The sequence below is a fragment of the Chionomys nivalis genome, chromosome 7, assembly GCF_950005125.1.
Source record: "Chionomys nivalis chromosome 7, mChiNiv1.1, whole genome shotgun sequence".
NCBI classification, from domain to species: domain Eukaryota; kingdom Metazoa; phylum Chordata; class Mammalia; order Rodentia; family Cricetidae; genus Chionomys; species Chionomys nivalis.
In genome coordinates this window covers 95,794,699-95,808,799 of record NC_080092.1, presented here as the reverse complement: position 1 = coordinate 95,808,799, position 14,101 = coordinate 95,794,699, and the positions used below count along the sequence as shown (strand labels likewise).

The 14,101-nt window shown below is 52.0% G+C and overlaps 2 protein-coding genes across 5 annotated transcripts; one reads left to right on the top strand and one right to left on the bottom strand.

Annotated features, from left to right (window-relative positions):
* Positions 1–973: 973 nt before the first annotated feature.
* Nt5c (5', 3'-nucleotidase, cytosolic) lies at positions 974–2,379 on the top strand. 2 transcript variants are annotated; one of them, XM_057776548.1, is made up of 5 exons: positions 974–1,202; positions 1,418–1,518; positions 1,591–1,651; positions 1,851–1,965; positions 2,064–2,379. In XM_057776548.1, exons 1-5 carry the CDS (start codon positions 1,023–1,025, stop codon positions 2,207–2,209), a joined length of 603 nt encoding a protein of 200 aa, XP_057632531.1. In that variant the 5' UTR covers positions 974–1,022; the 3' UTR covers positions 2,210–2,379. The 2 variants fall into 2 exon arrangements, with proteins under 2 accessions (XP_057632531.1, XP_057632532.1); XM_057776549.1 differs by having other exon boundaries at positions 1,851–1,974; positions 2,018–2,193.
* Armc7 (armadillo repeat containing 7) lies at positions 2,354–13,524 on the bottom strand. Of its 3 annotated transcripts, none has more exons than XM_057776551.1 (3): positions 12,978–13,524; positions 12,742–12,885; positions 2,354–3,107 (listed from the first exon to the last, which is right to left on the bottom strand). In XM_057776551.1, the coding sequence occupies exons 1-3, from the start codon at positions 13,066–13,068 to the stop codon at positions 3,013–3,015; spliced, it is 330 nt and encodes a 109-aa protein (XP_057632534.1). In that variant the 5' UTR covers positions 13,069–13,524; the 3' UTR covers positions 2,354–3,012. The 3 variants fall into 3 exon arrangements, with proteins under 3 accessions (XP_057632534.1, XP_057632533.1, XP_057632535.1); XM_057776550.1 differs by having other exon boundaries at positions 2,989–4,216; XM_057776552.1 differs by lacking the exon at positions 2,354–3,107 and adding an exon at positions 4,076–4,216 and having other exon boundaries at positions 12,806–12,885.
* Between the last annotated feature and the right edge of the window lie 577 nt (positions 13,525–14,101).

The following is a 14,101-nucleotide window of genomic DNA, read 5'->3' as shown; positions in this document are numbered from 1 at the left end:
ACTTGGCTAGTTTGTTGCTGTTTTAAACTTGCTTTTTTTTTTTTTTCTTTTTCTGAGACATGGTTTCTTTTTTTTCTTTCTTTCTTTTTTTTTTTTGATTTTCGAGACAGGGTTTCTCCGTAGCTTTTTGGTTCCTGTCCTGGAACTAGCTCTTGTAGACCAGGCTGGCCTAGAACTCCCAGAGATCCGCCTGCCTCTGCCTCCCAAGTGCTGGGATTAAAGGCGTGCGCCACCACGCCCCTGCTGTTATGATGCTTCTATCAGGATGGTTTAGGAGTCAGGAGACAGCAGGGTGTAGTGGCATCTTCCTTTAATCCCAGCACTCAGAGGCAGAAGCAGGCCTGATCTACAGTGTGAGTTTCAGGGCAGCCAGTTCTACACAGAGAAACCCCGTGCGTGGGTGGAGGGAGTCCTTAAAGAGAGCTCACTCAAATCTGCATTTATTGGTTAGTACATCGATGTGAGAGTCGCCAAGAACTTTGTGAAATCTACAAAAACAAGTGTGTGTGTGCGAAGTTTAACATTTTCTCTAGAAGGAAACGGCTTTTGATTATAGTGGAGACCTCGGTTGCACAGAAAACGGCGTGGACTTAGCCTGAAATCAACACTACATTTTGAAATCAACTCTGGTTTAGGACTCCGTTTCTTGTGAGCCCAGCTCATGCCCACAGTTGTCTTTAAATGGTCCTTTCTTGAACTGGGAGCCTCATGATCTGGAAATTGGGGTCCCTGTGTACTCCCTGCCCACCTCCACTCTGGACAAGCAAGGGAGACGGTACGCATGCAGCCTGTGGAGCGGGTCCCACATTGCAAGGGTATTTCGGATCTCAGGGAGGTCTGGGGAGAGGAATACTGAAATTACATAGGAGAAGTGGCCTAGTAAGGGAGGCAGGACAATCCTGGGCACCTCGCTGTGCACTCTATGCAAATAAGCCGGCTCGGGCTCCGCCCCCGCAGCTTGTTTCCGGGACTGGCATCCTCTGTAGTTGCTTCGCTGCTCGCAGGGGACCCCGGGCGCGGTCATGGAGGCGCGGCGGCCTGTGCGCGTGCTGGTGGACATGGACGGCGTGCTGGCCGACTTCGAGTCTGGCCTGCTCCAGGGTTTCCGCCGCCGCTTCCCCGGGGAGCCGCACGTGCCGCTGGAGCAGCGCCGCGGCTTCCTCGCCAGCGAACAATATCGAGCCCTGCGGCCGGACCTGGCGGTAGGAGGCCCGGCGGAGAACCTCGCTTCCCCGCCCTAGGCAGGGCCACCTGGGTTCCATTCCAGGCACCCCAGCTTCTGAATCCACAGTTCACCCCCAACCAGAAAGCTTGAGAGCGCCCATCCACCTCCAGCATTCTATCCCCAGCGTGGGCTCGGGCTGTTTATCGTGGGTCCTCTCTGGGGCAGCAGCGGGACGAGATCTGTCTTTTTCAGGAGAAACTGGCCAGTGTGTATGAAGCTCCAGGCTTTTTCCTGAACTTGGAGCCCATCCCTGGGGCCGTGGACGCTTTGCGAGAGATGAACGACATGAAAGAGTAAGGAGGGTGGAGAGGGGGCGGCGGGAGGTCAGCCAGCTCCCCAGGCCTAACTGCCCCCTCTCTCTGCAGCACCGAGGTCTTCATCTGCACCAGCCCACTGCGGAAGTACGACCACTGTGTGGGCGAGAAGGTGCCGGCGCCTGTGCAGATTTAACTTTCCAAATTTGTTTTTTAAAGATAAATCACAAAAAGTGGGGGCTGGGGAAAAGGGGTACCGCACTTTGGAGGGCTTAGTTCCACTTAACCCAACGCCTCACTGACCCTGCATTTAAAGCCTAGCAAGCCCATTGACCATTCTGCCTTTTACCCCGCCCCCCCTTCCCATACAGTACCGCTGGGTGGAGCAGAACCTGGGGCCTCAGTTTGTGGAGCGGATTATCTTGACTAGGGACAAGACAGTGGTCATGGGGGACCTACTCATTGACGACAAAGACACCATTCAAGGTTGGGCCAGTTAACCATGATAACCTCCAGGCATCTGGCCTGCTGGGATTAGGGCAAATAACCGTATTACAGTTCCCAAACTGCCTTTCCTGCCCCAGGCCTGGAGAAGACCCCAAGCTGGGAGCACATCCTGTTCACCTGCTGCCACAATCGGCACCTGGCCCTGCCCCCCACCAGGAGACGGCTGCTTTCCTGGAGTGACAACTGGAGGGGGATAATTGACAGCAAGCGAGCTGGCCTGTGAAGGACCCTGGGATGGGTCAGGAGGAACCTGCACAGACAGGTGACTTCTCCACGCTGGAAGCCACTGGAACCTTCGCTTGAACAAACTGCCATCTGGCCCTTCCCAAGATGGCTACACCCAGAAGGAACAGGGCTGGCGCAGAAAATCAGTTAGGAGGATTTTAATAAAAATAAAAACCCAAAGCAAGGCATCTGTTCTTTGAAGACCTTCTCTTAGGAAAGGCCAGGGTCTGCGCCGGGCTGGGGTGGGGCAGAGAACCGCAACTCTGATAGTCTTCTTCCTCCCCTCCTGCAGCGGCCGCACCCACAGCCTCAATTCCCACACCCTTGCAGATGGCCTTCCTGGAACACAGTTTTTTGGTCCCCATCTAAGGGGGACAGTGCTAGAGATCAGAAGCTCCCCCATTTCTCCTGAACCCCAACCTCTCATTAGGTCTACCCTCTTTTTGCTTCTTTCCCCTTTAGTTTCATTTTTTTTTTTTTCTTTTTGCTGGCATAGGAGGGAGGGAGACAGAATCTTGGCGTCCTTCAGACATTATTGGGACCCTGTGTTTTCCTTTTGGGACAGGATCTTACTCCATAGCCCAAGTCCCCTAAGTTGGGGGGGGGCTGGTCTCCAACTCACGACTATGCTCCTGCCTCTGTTTCTCAAGTGATAGGATTACAGGTTTGAGCTGCTGTGCTCTCTGGGTCCTCCAGCTACTGCTGGAGGTTGGTGGCTTCTGGGACAACGGCAGATAGCGGACCTGGGTAGGCTCTCGTCCTGGTCATGAAGGGTTCATATGCAGGGCTCCCACTCCAGCGTCAGAAGATCCGGTCACATGCAGAGGGGGCAGAGCAGCGTTTTTGAAGGGACAGGGATGCCTCAGTTGGCAGTTGGTACACAAGGGGTCCGCAACCTGGTACAAAAGGAGCTGAAGTCACTGTCTTTCCATCTGTGTCCCAGGACCCTATGTAGGGCCTCTCTAAAGGGACACTTTGCTGTCCTGTCTTTACTCTGCTCTTAACTCCTAGAGGGCCTTGCTCCTAATGCCCTATGGCCACATGGTTAACAGTCACTGAGGTGTGACACCCAAGGGCAGAGACCTCATCTGTGTTCCCCACTTGGTGCTTAGCAGAAGGCAGGGCTGTGTGGACAGTTGTTTCTGGGCTGCAGAGCTACCCAAGTCACTGTCTACTGTGCCCAAATGCCCAGCCTCAGTACTGGAGGGGTTACCCCACAGCACCCTCCCAGCGGATAAGGCCAGCTGATCTCTAGCCATCAAAGTTCCTCTGGGCACTCGTGCTACCGGCCACTCTCCCGAGTCCTGGTTCTAGCAGCTCTTCTTGAGCACCACTGTGCAAAGCTTTTATAGGAGCGTGTTGGCTGGGCCTGGGGCACCGAGCTGGTCTTCTGTCGGCACTGTTGGGAGCACCAGCCCATGAGAGTCACACCAGCTGTTTCTCTCCTCTAAGCATCTCAGGTCTGGCTCCTTCATTCCTCCCTACTGGTTTTCCTAGCATAAACACCCGTCATGCTCAGAGATGCTACCTCTCATACAGCCGAACAGGCATCACGTGGGCAGGATGGACGGCTATTGGTCTCTGCTTCCTATACAAGGACTGGTCTCGGGCAGACAGTGGCAGAGCCCCGGGGTCTTCTTGGATCAGGGCTGCTGTGGGGCCTCGCTCTTTGGCAGTGGGATACCCAGGGCCGAATGGGCCTGTTGGCTCTGCGCCTCAGCCACCTGGCTTGGGGAGCAGAAGTCCTCCAGGAAGATCTGGGCCAGGTTCCGGAGCCGTATGTTGGCTGAGAGAGAAAAACGCAGCATGCACTGGACCACGGGCAAGGAGGTGAGCTCGGGATGGGAGCCCGTGCCGGGTGAGCTTAGGTACATGAGTGTAGTGACTGCAGATAACACTGTCTCCTCGTTGGGACTGGACAGGCAGTTGGTGATGAGCGGGATGCCTCCAGCCTGCAGAATGTGCTCCTTGTTGGCCTTGTCCGGGGACAGGTTGCAGAGGCCCCCTGGAGAAAGGCAAGGGTGAGCCCGGGTGCCGTGGTCCTGGCTCTCTCATCTATCCTCCCAGCACCTCTGGCCAGTGAGCCTGAGGGAGTGCCCAGGCCTGGGGAAAGTTTGCCCATGGACAAGGACTGTAAGGTCACTGAAGCCCAGACTTCTCAAGGCTTCAGAAGTCCAGCCTGCTCTATCAGCCCTAAGTGAAGCAGACACAATACCATGCCTCGCTGTGACTAGAGAGGAGAGGAGGAAAGTTCAGAGTGAGAGACCAGTGACTCTGGATTAAAAAAACTATCATGAGCAGGGAAGGACTGGGAGGAGAGGAGGGAGGAAAAACTGCGGCCAGCATGTAAAATAACAAACAAACAAACAAATAAAACTATCAAGAGATGGTTCAGAGGTTAAGAGTGTTGACAGCTCTTCCTGAGAACCTGTGTTCAGTTCCCAGCACCCACATGGTGGCTCACAACCACCTGTGACCAATTCCAGGGGCTCCAATGCCCTCTTGTCTCTATAGACACCAGGCATGCATGTAGCGCATGTACGTACATACAGACAAAACACTGATATAAAAACAAGAACCAGGACCCCTTCTTCCATTCTCAGGGTAGGTCCCCTGACCTAATGAACTCTTGGCTGCGGGGACAGATGCTAACTTTTACAAACACTGCTTAGCTTTGGCTCCTCAGTGCCGGAAGATGGCTTCCTGTATGTGCTGACTCAGCTTCCGGCCATCAGGGCTCTAGGCCCCTCTCTGCCTAGCTGGCAGCATCTCTTGAAGATGAAGAGGAGGGTGAGGGCCCAGGAGAATGGCTGAGAGCTTCTGAGACCACAGACTGGGCCAGGGCACCGAGATGGCCCCACATGACTCACCAGAGCCCCTGCCCAGTCCATGACCCTGAGTCTGCCTGCTGTGAAGGGCTATGGAGCTGGGCAATGGTGGCATACACTTTTAAGCCCAGCACTCTGACTCTGAGGCCAGCTACAGAGAGGGCTACATGGAGAAACCCTGTCTCAAACAAACTAACAGCCGCCCAACATAAAAAAGAACCAAGCTGAGTTCGAGGCCAGGCTGGTCTACAGAATGAGTTCCAGGACAGCCAGAAGAAAAAAAAAAAAAAAAAGGTGGAAGCAGCCTGGGTTCCCTGGAACTGGAGGACAGGCTCTGCCCGGGCTTCCCCTCTCCAGCCTTCTTGGGCTGGAGAGACCGCACAGTCCTTAAGAGCACTGACTGCTCTTCCAGGGGACCCAGGTTCAATTCCCAGCACCCACATGGCAGCTCACAACTGTCTGTAACTCCAGGATCCAACACCCTCACACAGACTTACATGCAGGCAAAACACCAACACACATCAAATAAAAATAAATTAAAAACAAAACAAAAACAAAGAAATAAAAATAAAAAATAAGGACTGGAGAGAAAGTTCAACAGTTGAGCCACACACTGCTCTTGCTGAAGATCTGGGTTCAGATCCCAGCTCCCATAAAAAGCAGCTCACAACCACTTCTAACTCAGCCCCATATTGCCTGATTTACCCGATGTCCTCGTCTGTGTCCTACCCCACCTTCACCCCTACCACACACATACACATACATGAAATAAAACCTTCTGAAGTCCTAAAGGTAAAGGAAATCAATGCTGGAGTTGGGGAGATAGTACTTGTCACGCAGGATGAGCACCTGAGCACCCGCAGAAAAAGTCAGACATGATCGTGTGGGTCTGTAACCTCTTCATAGGGGCAGAGAGAGGAGAGAACAGGAGTGTGTGTGTGTGTGTGTGTGTGTGTGTGTGTGTAGTGAGCTCCAGAGTCGGTGACAGCCACAGAGGAAGACCCTTAATCTCTGGCCTCCACACCCATGAACGCACACATAGAAAGAATTAATTAGTGTGTGTGTATGTTTGTGTGCCACGTGCATAGGTCATAGAGTCTTACAGTATAGCTCTGGCTGGTCTAGAACTTGCTATGTAGACCAAGCTGGTATTGAACTCACAGAGACTCATCTGCCTTTGCCTCCCAAATGCTGGCATTAAAGTCCTGTGCCCATGCCTCCCTACAACCCTCTATTTTTTTTTTTTTTATTAAGAAACCAGATTTAGGATGGATCTTGTATGATCTCACTCATATAAAGAGCAAGACCAGGTAAAAGCAACCCATTGGAACAGAGGTCAGAGCTGCGCCTGCATGGGGCACATGGGGGAAACAAGCCACATCTCGACAGAGGAGCCGGTACATGTAGGGGCACATACCTTAATGAACTTAAGGATTAATTAAACTGCCTGCACTTAGTGCATCTCACTATAAACTCTCCACACTGCACTTACAAGGCAGTTAGGAAACATAAAGGGGCGGGGCTGGGGTGTGGCTTGGTGGTGGAGAGCTAGCCTAGGTTCCTGGTTCATTCCCAGCACCATCAAAAAGAAAGATGAGCCGGGCGATGGTGGCGCACGCCTTTAATCCCAGCACTCGGGAGGCAGAGGCAGGCGGATCTCTGTGAGTTCGAGACCAGCCTGGTCTACAGAGCTAGTTCCAGGACAGGCTCCAAAGCCACAGAGAAACCCTGTCTCGAAAAACCAAAAAAAAAAAAAAAACAAAAAGAAAGATGAGAGCCAGGCAGTGGTGGCGCACGCCTTTAATCCCAGCACTTCGGAGGCAGAGGCAGGCGGATCTCTGGGAGTTCGAGACCAGCCTGGTCTACAGAGCTAGTTCCAGGACAGGCTCCAAAGCCACAGAGAAACCCTGTCTTGAAAAACCAAAAAAAAAAAAAAAAAAAGAGAGAGAGAAAGGCAAGTCCTGACTAGCTGAAGAATTTACTTTAGACAGACAAAGGCAGGAAAAAACAGCTCGAGGCAAGAGATGAAGGCTCCGCTGGACACCAGTAACCATAGAAACCCCAAGAGGAGGCACTGGTGCTGGGAGGGGCTCTCAGGATTTTCCTGGGGATTTAAAGAGGTGACACAGACAAGGCTCTATCAGCACTGGGCACCTCCTGACTGGGTGAGCTCTCCCTGAGGAGGGCCAAGAGGTTCCCTCCACTTAAGACCTTGCCCACCCCAGGGCACAAGGCTGGCGTAGCCGGTGGAGTAGGGTGAGGTGGCAAACACTCACAGTTCTCACTACTAGGGCAGCTGAGGAAGGAGGATCACTCAAGCTCAGGAGCCTATGGGAAGCCTGGGCAACATAGTAAGCCCTTCCTTCACTCAAAAAATATAAAACCGATTGTGGAGATACCGGTAAAGGCACTTGAGCCTGCCTGGTGGCCCAAGTCTAAGCACAGGAACCACAGAAAGATGAGACTGTGCATGCAAGCCACTGCACTCCGCCTGTATTTTTCTTGAAAAGAAAAGTTCTTTCCAATGCCAAAGACATCTAATTAAATCTAAAGAGAAATACACTGTTGCTTTCCAAAGACACTGTAGGCAACCTTTGAGCACTACTACCACCTGGTGGCATCGTTATGTATTGCAAGATACAGGAAGGCAATTTAACCTGAATTCTCAGGTCATTTTTTTTGGTGGGGCGGGGATGGGGGACAGGGGTTCTAGATAGTGTTTCTCTGTATGTAGCCCTGGCTGTCATGGAACTCTGTATATGTATACCAGGCTGGCCTCAAACTCTCAGAGATCCACCTACCTCCACCTCCCGAGTACTGGGATTAAAGACGTGCATCACCACCGCCTGGGTAGAGGCCACTTGTTGAATCTAGCTTTAAAATTGCCAAGTACCCGGTGCTGTCCTGAGAACCAATCGGTTTTCACAGAAGCAAGGCACTTATTACGTTGCTCTGTATCCACTGCTCTGGGATGGGAGAGATGCACAGGATGTTCTTAGCCGGGGTTGCAGCTCAGCTCTTTTGTTCACTAACGAGTGTGACAGGGGTCTAGCTTTGTAGCTGGCACCCCATAATTCATCCACAGTTGCAATCATGGGCAGCTTTTTTGTTTTGTTTTGTTAGAAAGGGTTTTGCAGTGTAACCCTGGCTGTTCTGGATCTTGCCCTGTAGACCAAGCTGGCCTTGAACTCAGAGATCTGCCTGCTTCTGTCTCCTGAGTCCTGGGATTAAAGGTGCACCCTGTTGCTGCCAGCACCTCTACCACTGCCACCACAGGCCAAGGTCAGCTTTTGTATGACTAAAGTCACTGCCCAGTGGCTGTTAGCTCCTCTGTGACTAAATGTAGCACCAGGTGCAGCAGTACGGTACACCTTCCCACTAGCGCTAACTCCTAACAGTGTCATAGCAACAAAAGCAGGGAAGATGAGGTCCTGGAGTTGAGCTGGGGTTCTGCCCGCTGGGTCCCCTCTGCAGAGCTCAGATCCTCGAAGGCGAGGCTAACACAGGCTCTAATGTCACAACTAGTGGGAGTCAGCCGTGCGGAGGAGAGGTTTCCTGACCTGCGAGGAAGGTTTCGTTCCACTTGCTCGACACAGGGCAATCCCACCTCACTCTTCCCTGGAACCGACAGCTGGACCTGGCTATGTTGACGAGGGGCTACTGTGGCACTCGGGGCACTACCACAGCTGGCGGATAACTGCAACCAGTGGTGCCCCCAGATCTCAGGCTCCTGTCTCAGAGCCAGAGAGGACGACTGGGGGATCAGTTCTCGCCTACAGTGTGTGTCCTGGGGACTGAAAGGTGGCCAGACAGCAAACGCCTTTCCCCATGAGCCATCTCACTGGTCCTTTTCACTTACATTAAAAATAAACTTATTTATTACGTACATAGTATTCTGTCTGCATTTATGCCTGCAGGCCAGTGGCAATGGAGCCAGTGCTCTTAACTACTGAGCCAGCTCTCCAGCCACTCCACTTAAGTTTTAAACACAGCCCTTAAACTTACTGAATCTTTGAACCCGGTTTGTAAGGGAGATTCTTTATGTAATGTAACTTCAAAAACCATAAAATCATCTCGCCTGCACCACATCTCGGATGTGTGCTGTTGTTCTGACGCCCACACTTTGACCGACATCGTGGAAGAACTCATTTCTCCAAGGACACAGATGTATCTGGGAAGAGGTCAGTCAGACCACCAGCCCGAGTCGCACTGCAGCTCCTAGCTGCTGACAACAAGCATTATCTCCAGGGTGAGCGTCAACACCGGGAAGGAGAGCAGGCCCACACTGACCTCACCCCCTCACCGCACGCTAGTGCTGCAGGACCAGACAGCTATGGCCCGGGAGCAAGGGCAGGGTACAACCAGCATGCTTGACGCTAGGCTTTCTCCACTTAACCCTGCCTAGGTATCCACTGTGAGGCTGAGGATCCACATACCTACTGCCCCTGCTTTTCTAGAGGGCGAGAATCCCTGAGCAGAAGGGTGGTTCCCTGATGGGATATTGTCCCATCCTACGTGGGAGAAGAGGCATCGTAGCTCAAAAGTGATCTGGATTCAGGTCCATGGACAGAGGCCTAGGAGACCCTGTAGTGGCAGGCAAAGACCCTAACAAGTAGCTACTTACAATTTCCCTCTGACAGGTGACCGAGGGAAATCACACAGGAGATGGTAACTGAATCCAAACCAGCCTGATCCCCCAGCCCAGCTCCTTCATATCAAAACTCACTCTGTTTGCCAACAGACAGATGCTGGTTTGGGTTCTGCAAGACTTGGCCAAGGGCAATCTGACCTGGCTTGTCTCTTGCCTGGCTACTGCAGAACCAAACAGTCCCTCATGAGGCCTCTGCGGCAGTCACGGCTGGGACTACATCCTTTGAAGACTCTCTTTCGGATCTGCCTCTTGACTCTCCTTCCACCTTCCACCCCAAGCCAAAAGACTTGCACACCCTTGAACTGCAGAGATAAGCAGAGCCAGGCTTGCTTCCCAGGGAGATCACCTCCTTAGTGCCCCCATTAGGTCAGGGACAAAGACTAGACGCTCTGAGGTGGACACAGTGCTCTTGGCAGCGGGGCGGGGGTGTGGCAGGGCTCCCCTCTAGCACCAGAGGTGATCCAAGGAAGGGAAATGACGAGTCACGGAATCTGCTTCTAAGGTCTCACTGGGACTCTCCTTTTCAGCTGCATACGATAAATAAAAGAGCAATCTAGTCTGCAGAGTCCCAGAGATTCAAGGCTGCGAGCTGGAGCCGCACTTGACACTAGAGACTTAGACCAGGGGAAGGTGGACAGGCATAAGAGAAGAGCTCGGGAAAAGAAACTGGCCACTGTCACCATTCACAGGGCAACAGCAGTGGGGCAGAGGCACAAATGGAGGTACGGGGGAACACATCTAAAGATCAGTATGTTTGTAGGGTTTGTTGTTTCTGAAGACAAGGTCTCTCTATGTAGAGCCTAGCTGGCCTCTGCCTCCAGAGCACTGGTCAGCTGGGCATGGTATACACAGCTTTAGTCCCAGCCCTAAACATATACCTACCATCTGTTACTGTGTGTTTCTGTAAAACTGAATTCTCAGCACTAACTCTGCCAAATACTGAGGATGTTCTATGTCCCACAGTATCAAACATTCAGCCAGGTTTGATTATGTGAAAAATGAACAATCAATCCATCTTACTAGTATGCAAACACTGTCTTTAATAAATAGCAAAATTATGTTTACCAAGGATCCCCACCCCTTGGACCTCAAAGTTGTTATTTAGCTGAAAAATCACCCTAAATTCCTGATTCTCTTGCCTCCACCTACCCAAAATGCCAGAACTTTCTCTCTCTCTCCATATATATCCTTTGAAGATATATATGGAGATATATATGTTTGTTTTTTTGAGACAGGGTTTCTCTGTGCAGTTTTGGAACCTGTCCTGGAACTCACTCTGTAGACCAGGCTGGCCTTGAACTCACAGAGATCCACCTGCCTCTGCCCCACGAGAAATGGGACTAAAGGCTTCAGAACTATATTTATGATTTGTTATAGTAATACAGTTCGAGGCCAGCCTGGTCTACTGAGTGATTCCAGGACAGCCAAAGCTGTTACACAAAGGAATCTTGCCTCAAAAATAAACAAACAAGGGGCTGGAAAGATGGCTCAGTGGTTAAGAGCATTGCCTGCTCTTCCAAAGATCCTGAGTTCAATTCCCAGCAACCACATGGTGGCTCACAACCATCTGTAATGAGATCTGGTGCCCTCTTCTGGCCTGCAGACATACAGACAGAATATTGTATACATAATAAATAAATAAATATTTAAAAAAAATAAAATAAACAAACAAAAGTATGCGCTAAAAGAATTTTTGTTTGTTCTTAAATTCTAGACTTCTTCCCATGGCCTGGATCTAAAGTCCCTGTGTTATAACCGCTCTAGCCCCACCCCATCCGACTCCTCACTTAAAGCAGCCCCAATATACCTGCTGCCCCCCCCCCAACACCTTCCTGCTTAGGGCCTTTGTCCACACTGCACACCCAAGAAGGCCAAAGCCGAAGTTATGCCGCTTCCTACAGCTCCATCTGGCTTGTTTGTTCGCACCTATCTCCCCCTTCTAGAACACGAACTCCTTCAGGGCAAAGGCTTTTCCCCAAACTGTTCACTGTCTCTCCAGAACTGGGACCAGCACCTTCTTTATCTATCATTGGGCAGAGGAGATGGCTCAGTGGGTAAAAGAGCTGCCCTGCAAACCTGACAACTTGAGGTCCATACCAGGAACCTACATTTAAAAAAATATATAGATGCAGCGTTGAGCATCTGTAATCCCAGCACTCTTAGGAAAGACGAGAGGTTGAGACAGGAGGATCAGCTAGAAGCTCAAGGGCCAGCTATAGATGCTGCTCCTCAGAGAAGAAACAAGAGAGCCCACCTCAGCAAACCGGAAGCAGAGAACCAGTAACTATCATTCGTTCATTCATTCAGACACAGAATCTTACTATGTGACCCTAGATGACCTAGAATTTAATACATAGACTAGGGTGGCCTTGAACTCATAGACATCCACCTACCTCTGTCTTCTGGGATAGAAGGCACGTGCACCATACCCAGTGGAAACTGACTTTTGAAAAACTGTCCTGACTTTCATGCATTCACTGTGGTGTACATACCCATACTTATACATACACACACACACACAAAACACACAAACACACACACAAACACACACAGTGAAAAACAAATCTACCATGAATAATTCAAATGGTCTTACAATCATCTAACCCCAGGGGTCCTAGGCTATAAATTCCCCGTCACCTTTGCGTCTCTCGATATGCAAGAGCAAGCTCCAACCGCCTTCCAAAGCAGTTTCAATTCGCTTCCTTGCTCATTATCTCTTTTCTAAGAGGAAGCAAAGACACAAAAGCTGGCAGTGACTCCCAGACCTGTTACGGACTAGCTGTGACACGGACAATGTATGGAGGAGGAGGTGGCACACATATCTGGGAGGTCTGCCCTGGCAGATGAGATTCCTAGCCTAAAGCCTAACTTGTTTCGTGACAGTGACTTATTCTATATCCCAGGCTGGCCTCCGAGTCACAGCAATGCTCCTGCCTCAGCCTCTCATACTGCTGGGTTTACAGGCGAGTGCCATCACGCCTGGCTGAAGGACTCACTTCTAAGTCTCTGATGTCGCTCTAGCCCGTTTCTAGGGGCCGGCCTAACCCTTACCAATAGCAAATTTCACTAGCGTTTCGTTCTCTTCTGACAGCGAATCGAGGAATAGGTCTAGGACTTGCAGCTGCCGCAGATACTCGTAGTTGCCCGGGTCATAGGCGAAGTTGGCGAGGTTGGCGAGGACTTGTTCCTTGGCATCTGCAATGGGAAAGCGGTCCTGGGGTTGGGCCCGTGCGGCTGCTGCCATCGGAGCCCTGCCCGGTCCCTCGCGCCCACCCCACACCTCTCACCTTGGCTCTCGGTCTCCTGGAACTCATTGACCAGCGCCTGCAGGTACCCTAGCCGCCCGACGTGGGGGTCTACCTTGGGTTTCTGTGCCATGGCTGGAGCGGCGAAGGAGCCGGGAGGACGGGTGGGAAGGAAGAGGCAAGGTCGCGCAAAACCCTCGCCTGGACCCTGATCTGTCCCAGGAGGCGACAGAACGGCAGGCAAACCTGGTCCGGTCCTGGGTTTGAATCTGCAGTGATTTGCAGCTGGAGATGGGATCTGGGGATGGGTAGGGGTCTCAGGATCCTGGCAGAGCCGGGTAAGGGTTGGATACCAGAGGCACACCCCTCACCTCGCTCTCCACACCGCTTCCGGGCTCAGGGCGGAAATAGCTCTAGTCCCGCCCCAGGGAGCGGAAGGGGCAGGACCAGAAAGGATTGGGCGTGGTTACTAAGCGCCTACTAGGCTTCCCCGGCGATTTCGCAAGCTCTTGGCTTAAGGCGTCAGCAGCGCAAATGCGGGGATGCGGAGAGGGAGGGAGCAGGGAAGGCGGGGAGCAGGGAAGGCGGGGAGCAGGGAAGGCGGGGAGCAGGGAAGGCGGGGAGCAGGGAAGGCGGGGAGCAGGGAAGGCGGGGAGCAGGGAAGGCGGGGAGCAGGGAAGGCGGGGAGCAGGGAAGGGAAGGAAGGGAGGGAAAGATAGATGGAACTGACTGACTGAAGGACTTTATGGTTATGTAGGCATGGTGGTCCTTTAATCCCAGCACTCGGAGGAAGAGGCTGGAGGACCTCTATGAATTTGAGAACAGCCAGAGTTCAAGGCAAGCCAGGGCTACATGGCAAGACCCTGCCTACAAAACAAAACACCCCCCCAAACCAAAACAAGATCTAAGGGTCCCAAGGAGCATCAGGGAGGGAGGCAGCTTTGCCATGCTGTCCGCCATGGAGGTGGAGGATGCAGGCAGAAAGTTTTTTTTTTTTCAGGGCAAGGTCAGGGGTCAGGTACTTAGTTCTGTTTGGTACCAGGGTCCTGGGTTATAGCAGAATGGGTTATGTATTTTACCTTTTCCTGGCCCTCACGTCTAGGGTTCAATTCTGTGGTTAATCCCTGCCCAGTACCAACCTGGAACAAGAGTTTTGCCGTGGTCTG

Coding starts and splice junctions, on each gene's coding strand:
- Nt5c (XM_057776549.1), top strand. CDS start 1,023: ATGGAGGCGCGGCGGCCTGTGCGCGTGCTGGTGGACATGGACGGCGTG. Junction 1,652..1,850: donor ACCACTGTGTGGGCGAGAAG/GTGCCGGCGCCT, acceptor CTTCCCATACAG/TACCGCTGGGTGGAGCAGAA. Junction 1,975..2,017: donor CACCATTCAAGGTTGGGCCA/GTTAACCATGAT, acceptor TGCTGGGATTAG/GGCAAATAACCGTATTACAG.
- Armc7 (XM_057776550.1), bottom strand. CDS start 13,068: ATGGCACAGAAACCCAAGGTAGACCCCCACGTCGGGCGGCTAGGGTAC. Junction 12,886..12,977: donor CCAGGAGACCGAGAGCCAAG/GTGAGAGGTGTG, acceptor TTCCCATTGCAG/ATGCCAAGGAACAAGTCCTC. Junction 4,217..12,741: donor GCTAGTGAAATTTGCTATTG/GTAAGGGTTAGG, acceptor GCCTTTCTCCAG/GGGGCCTCTGCAACCTGTCC.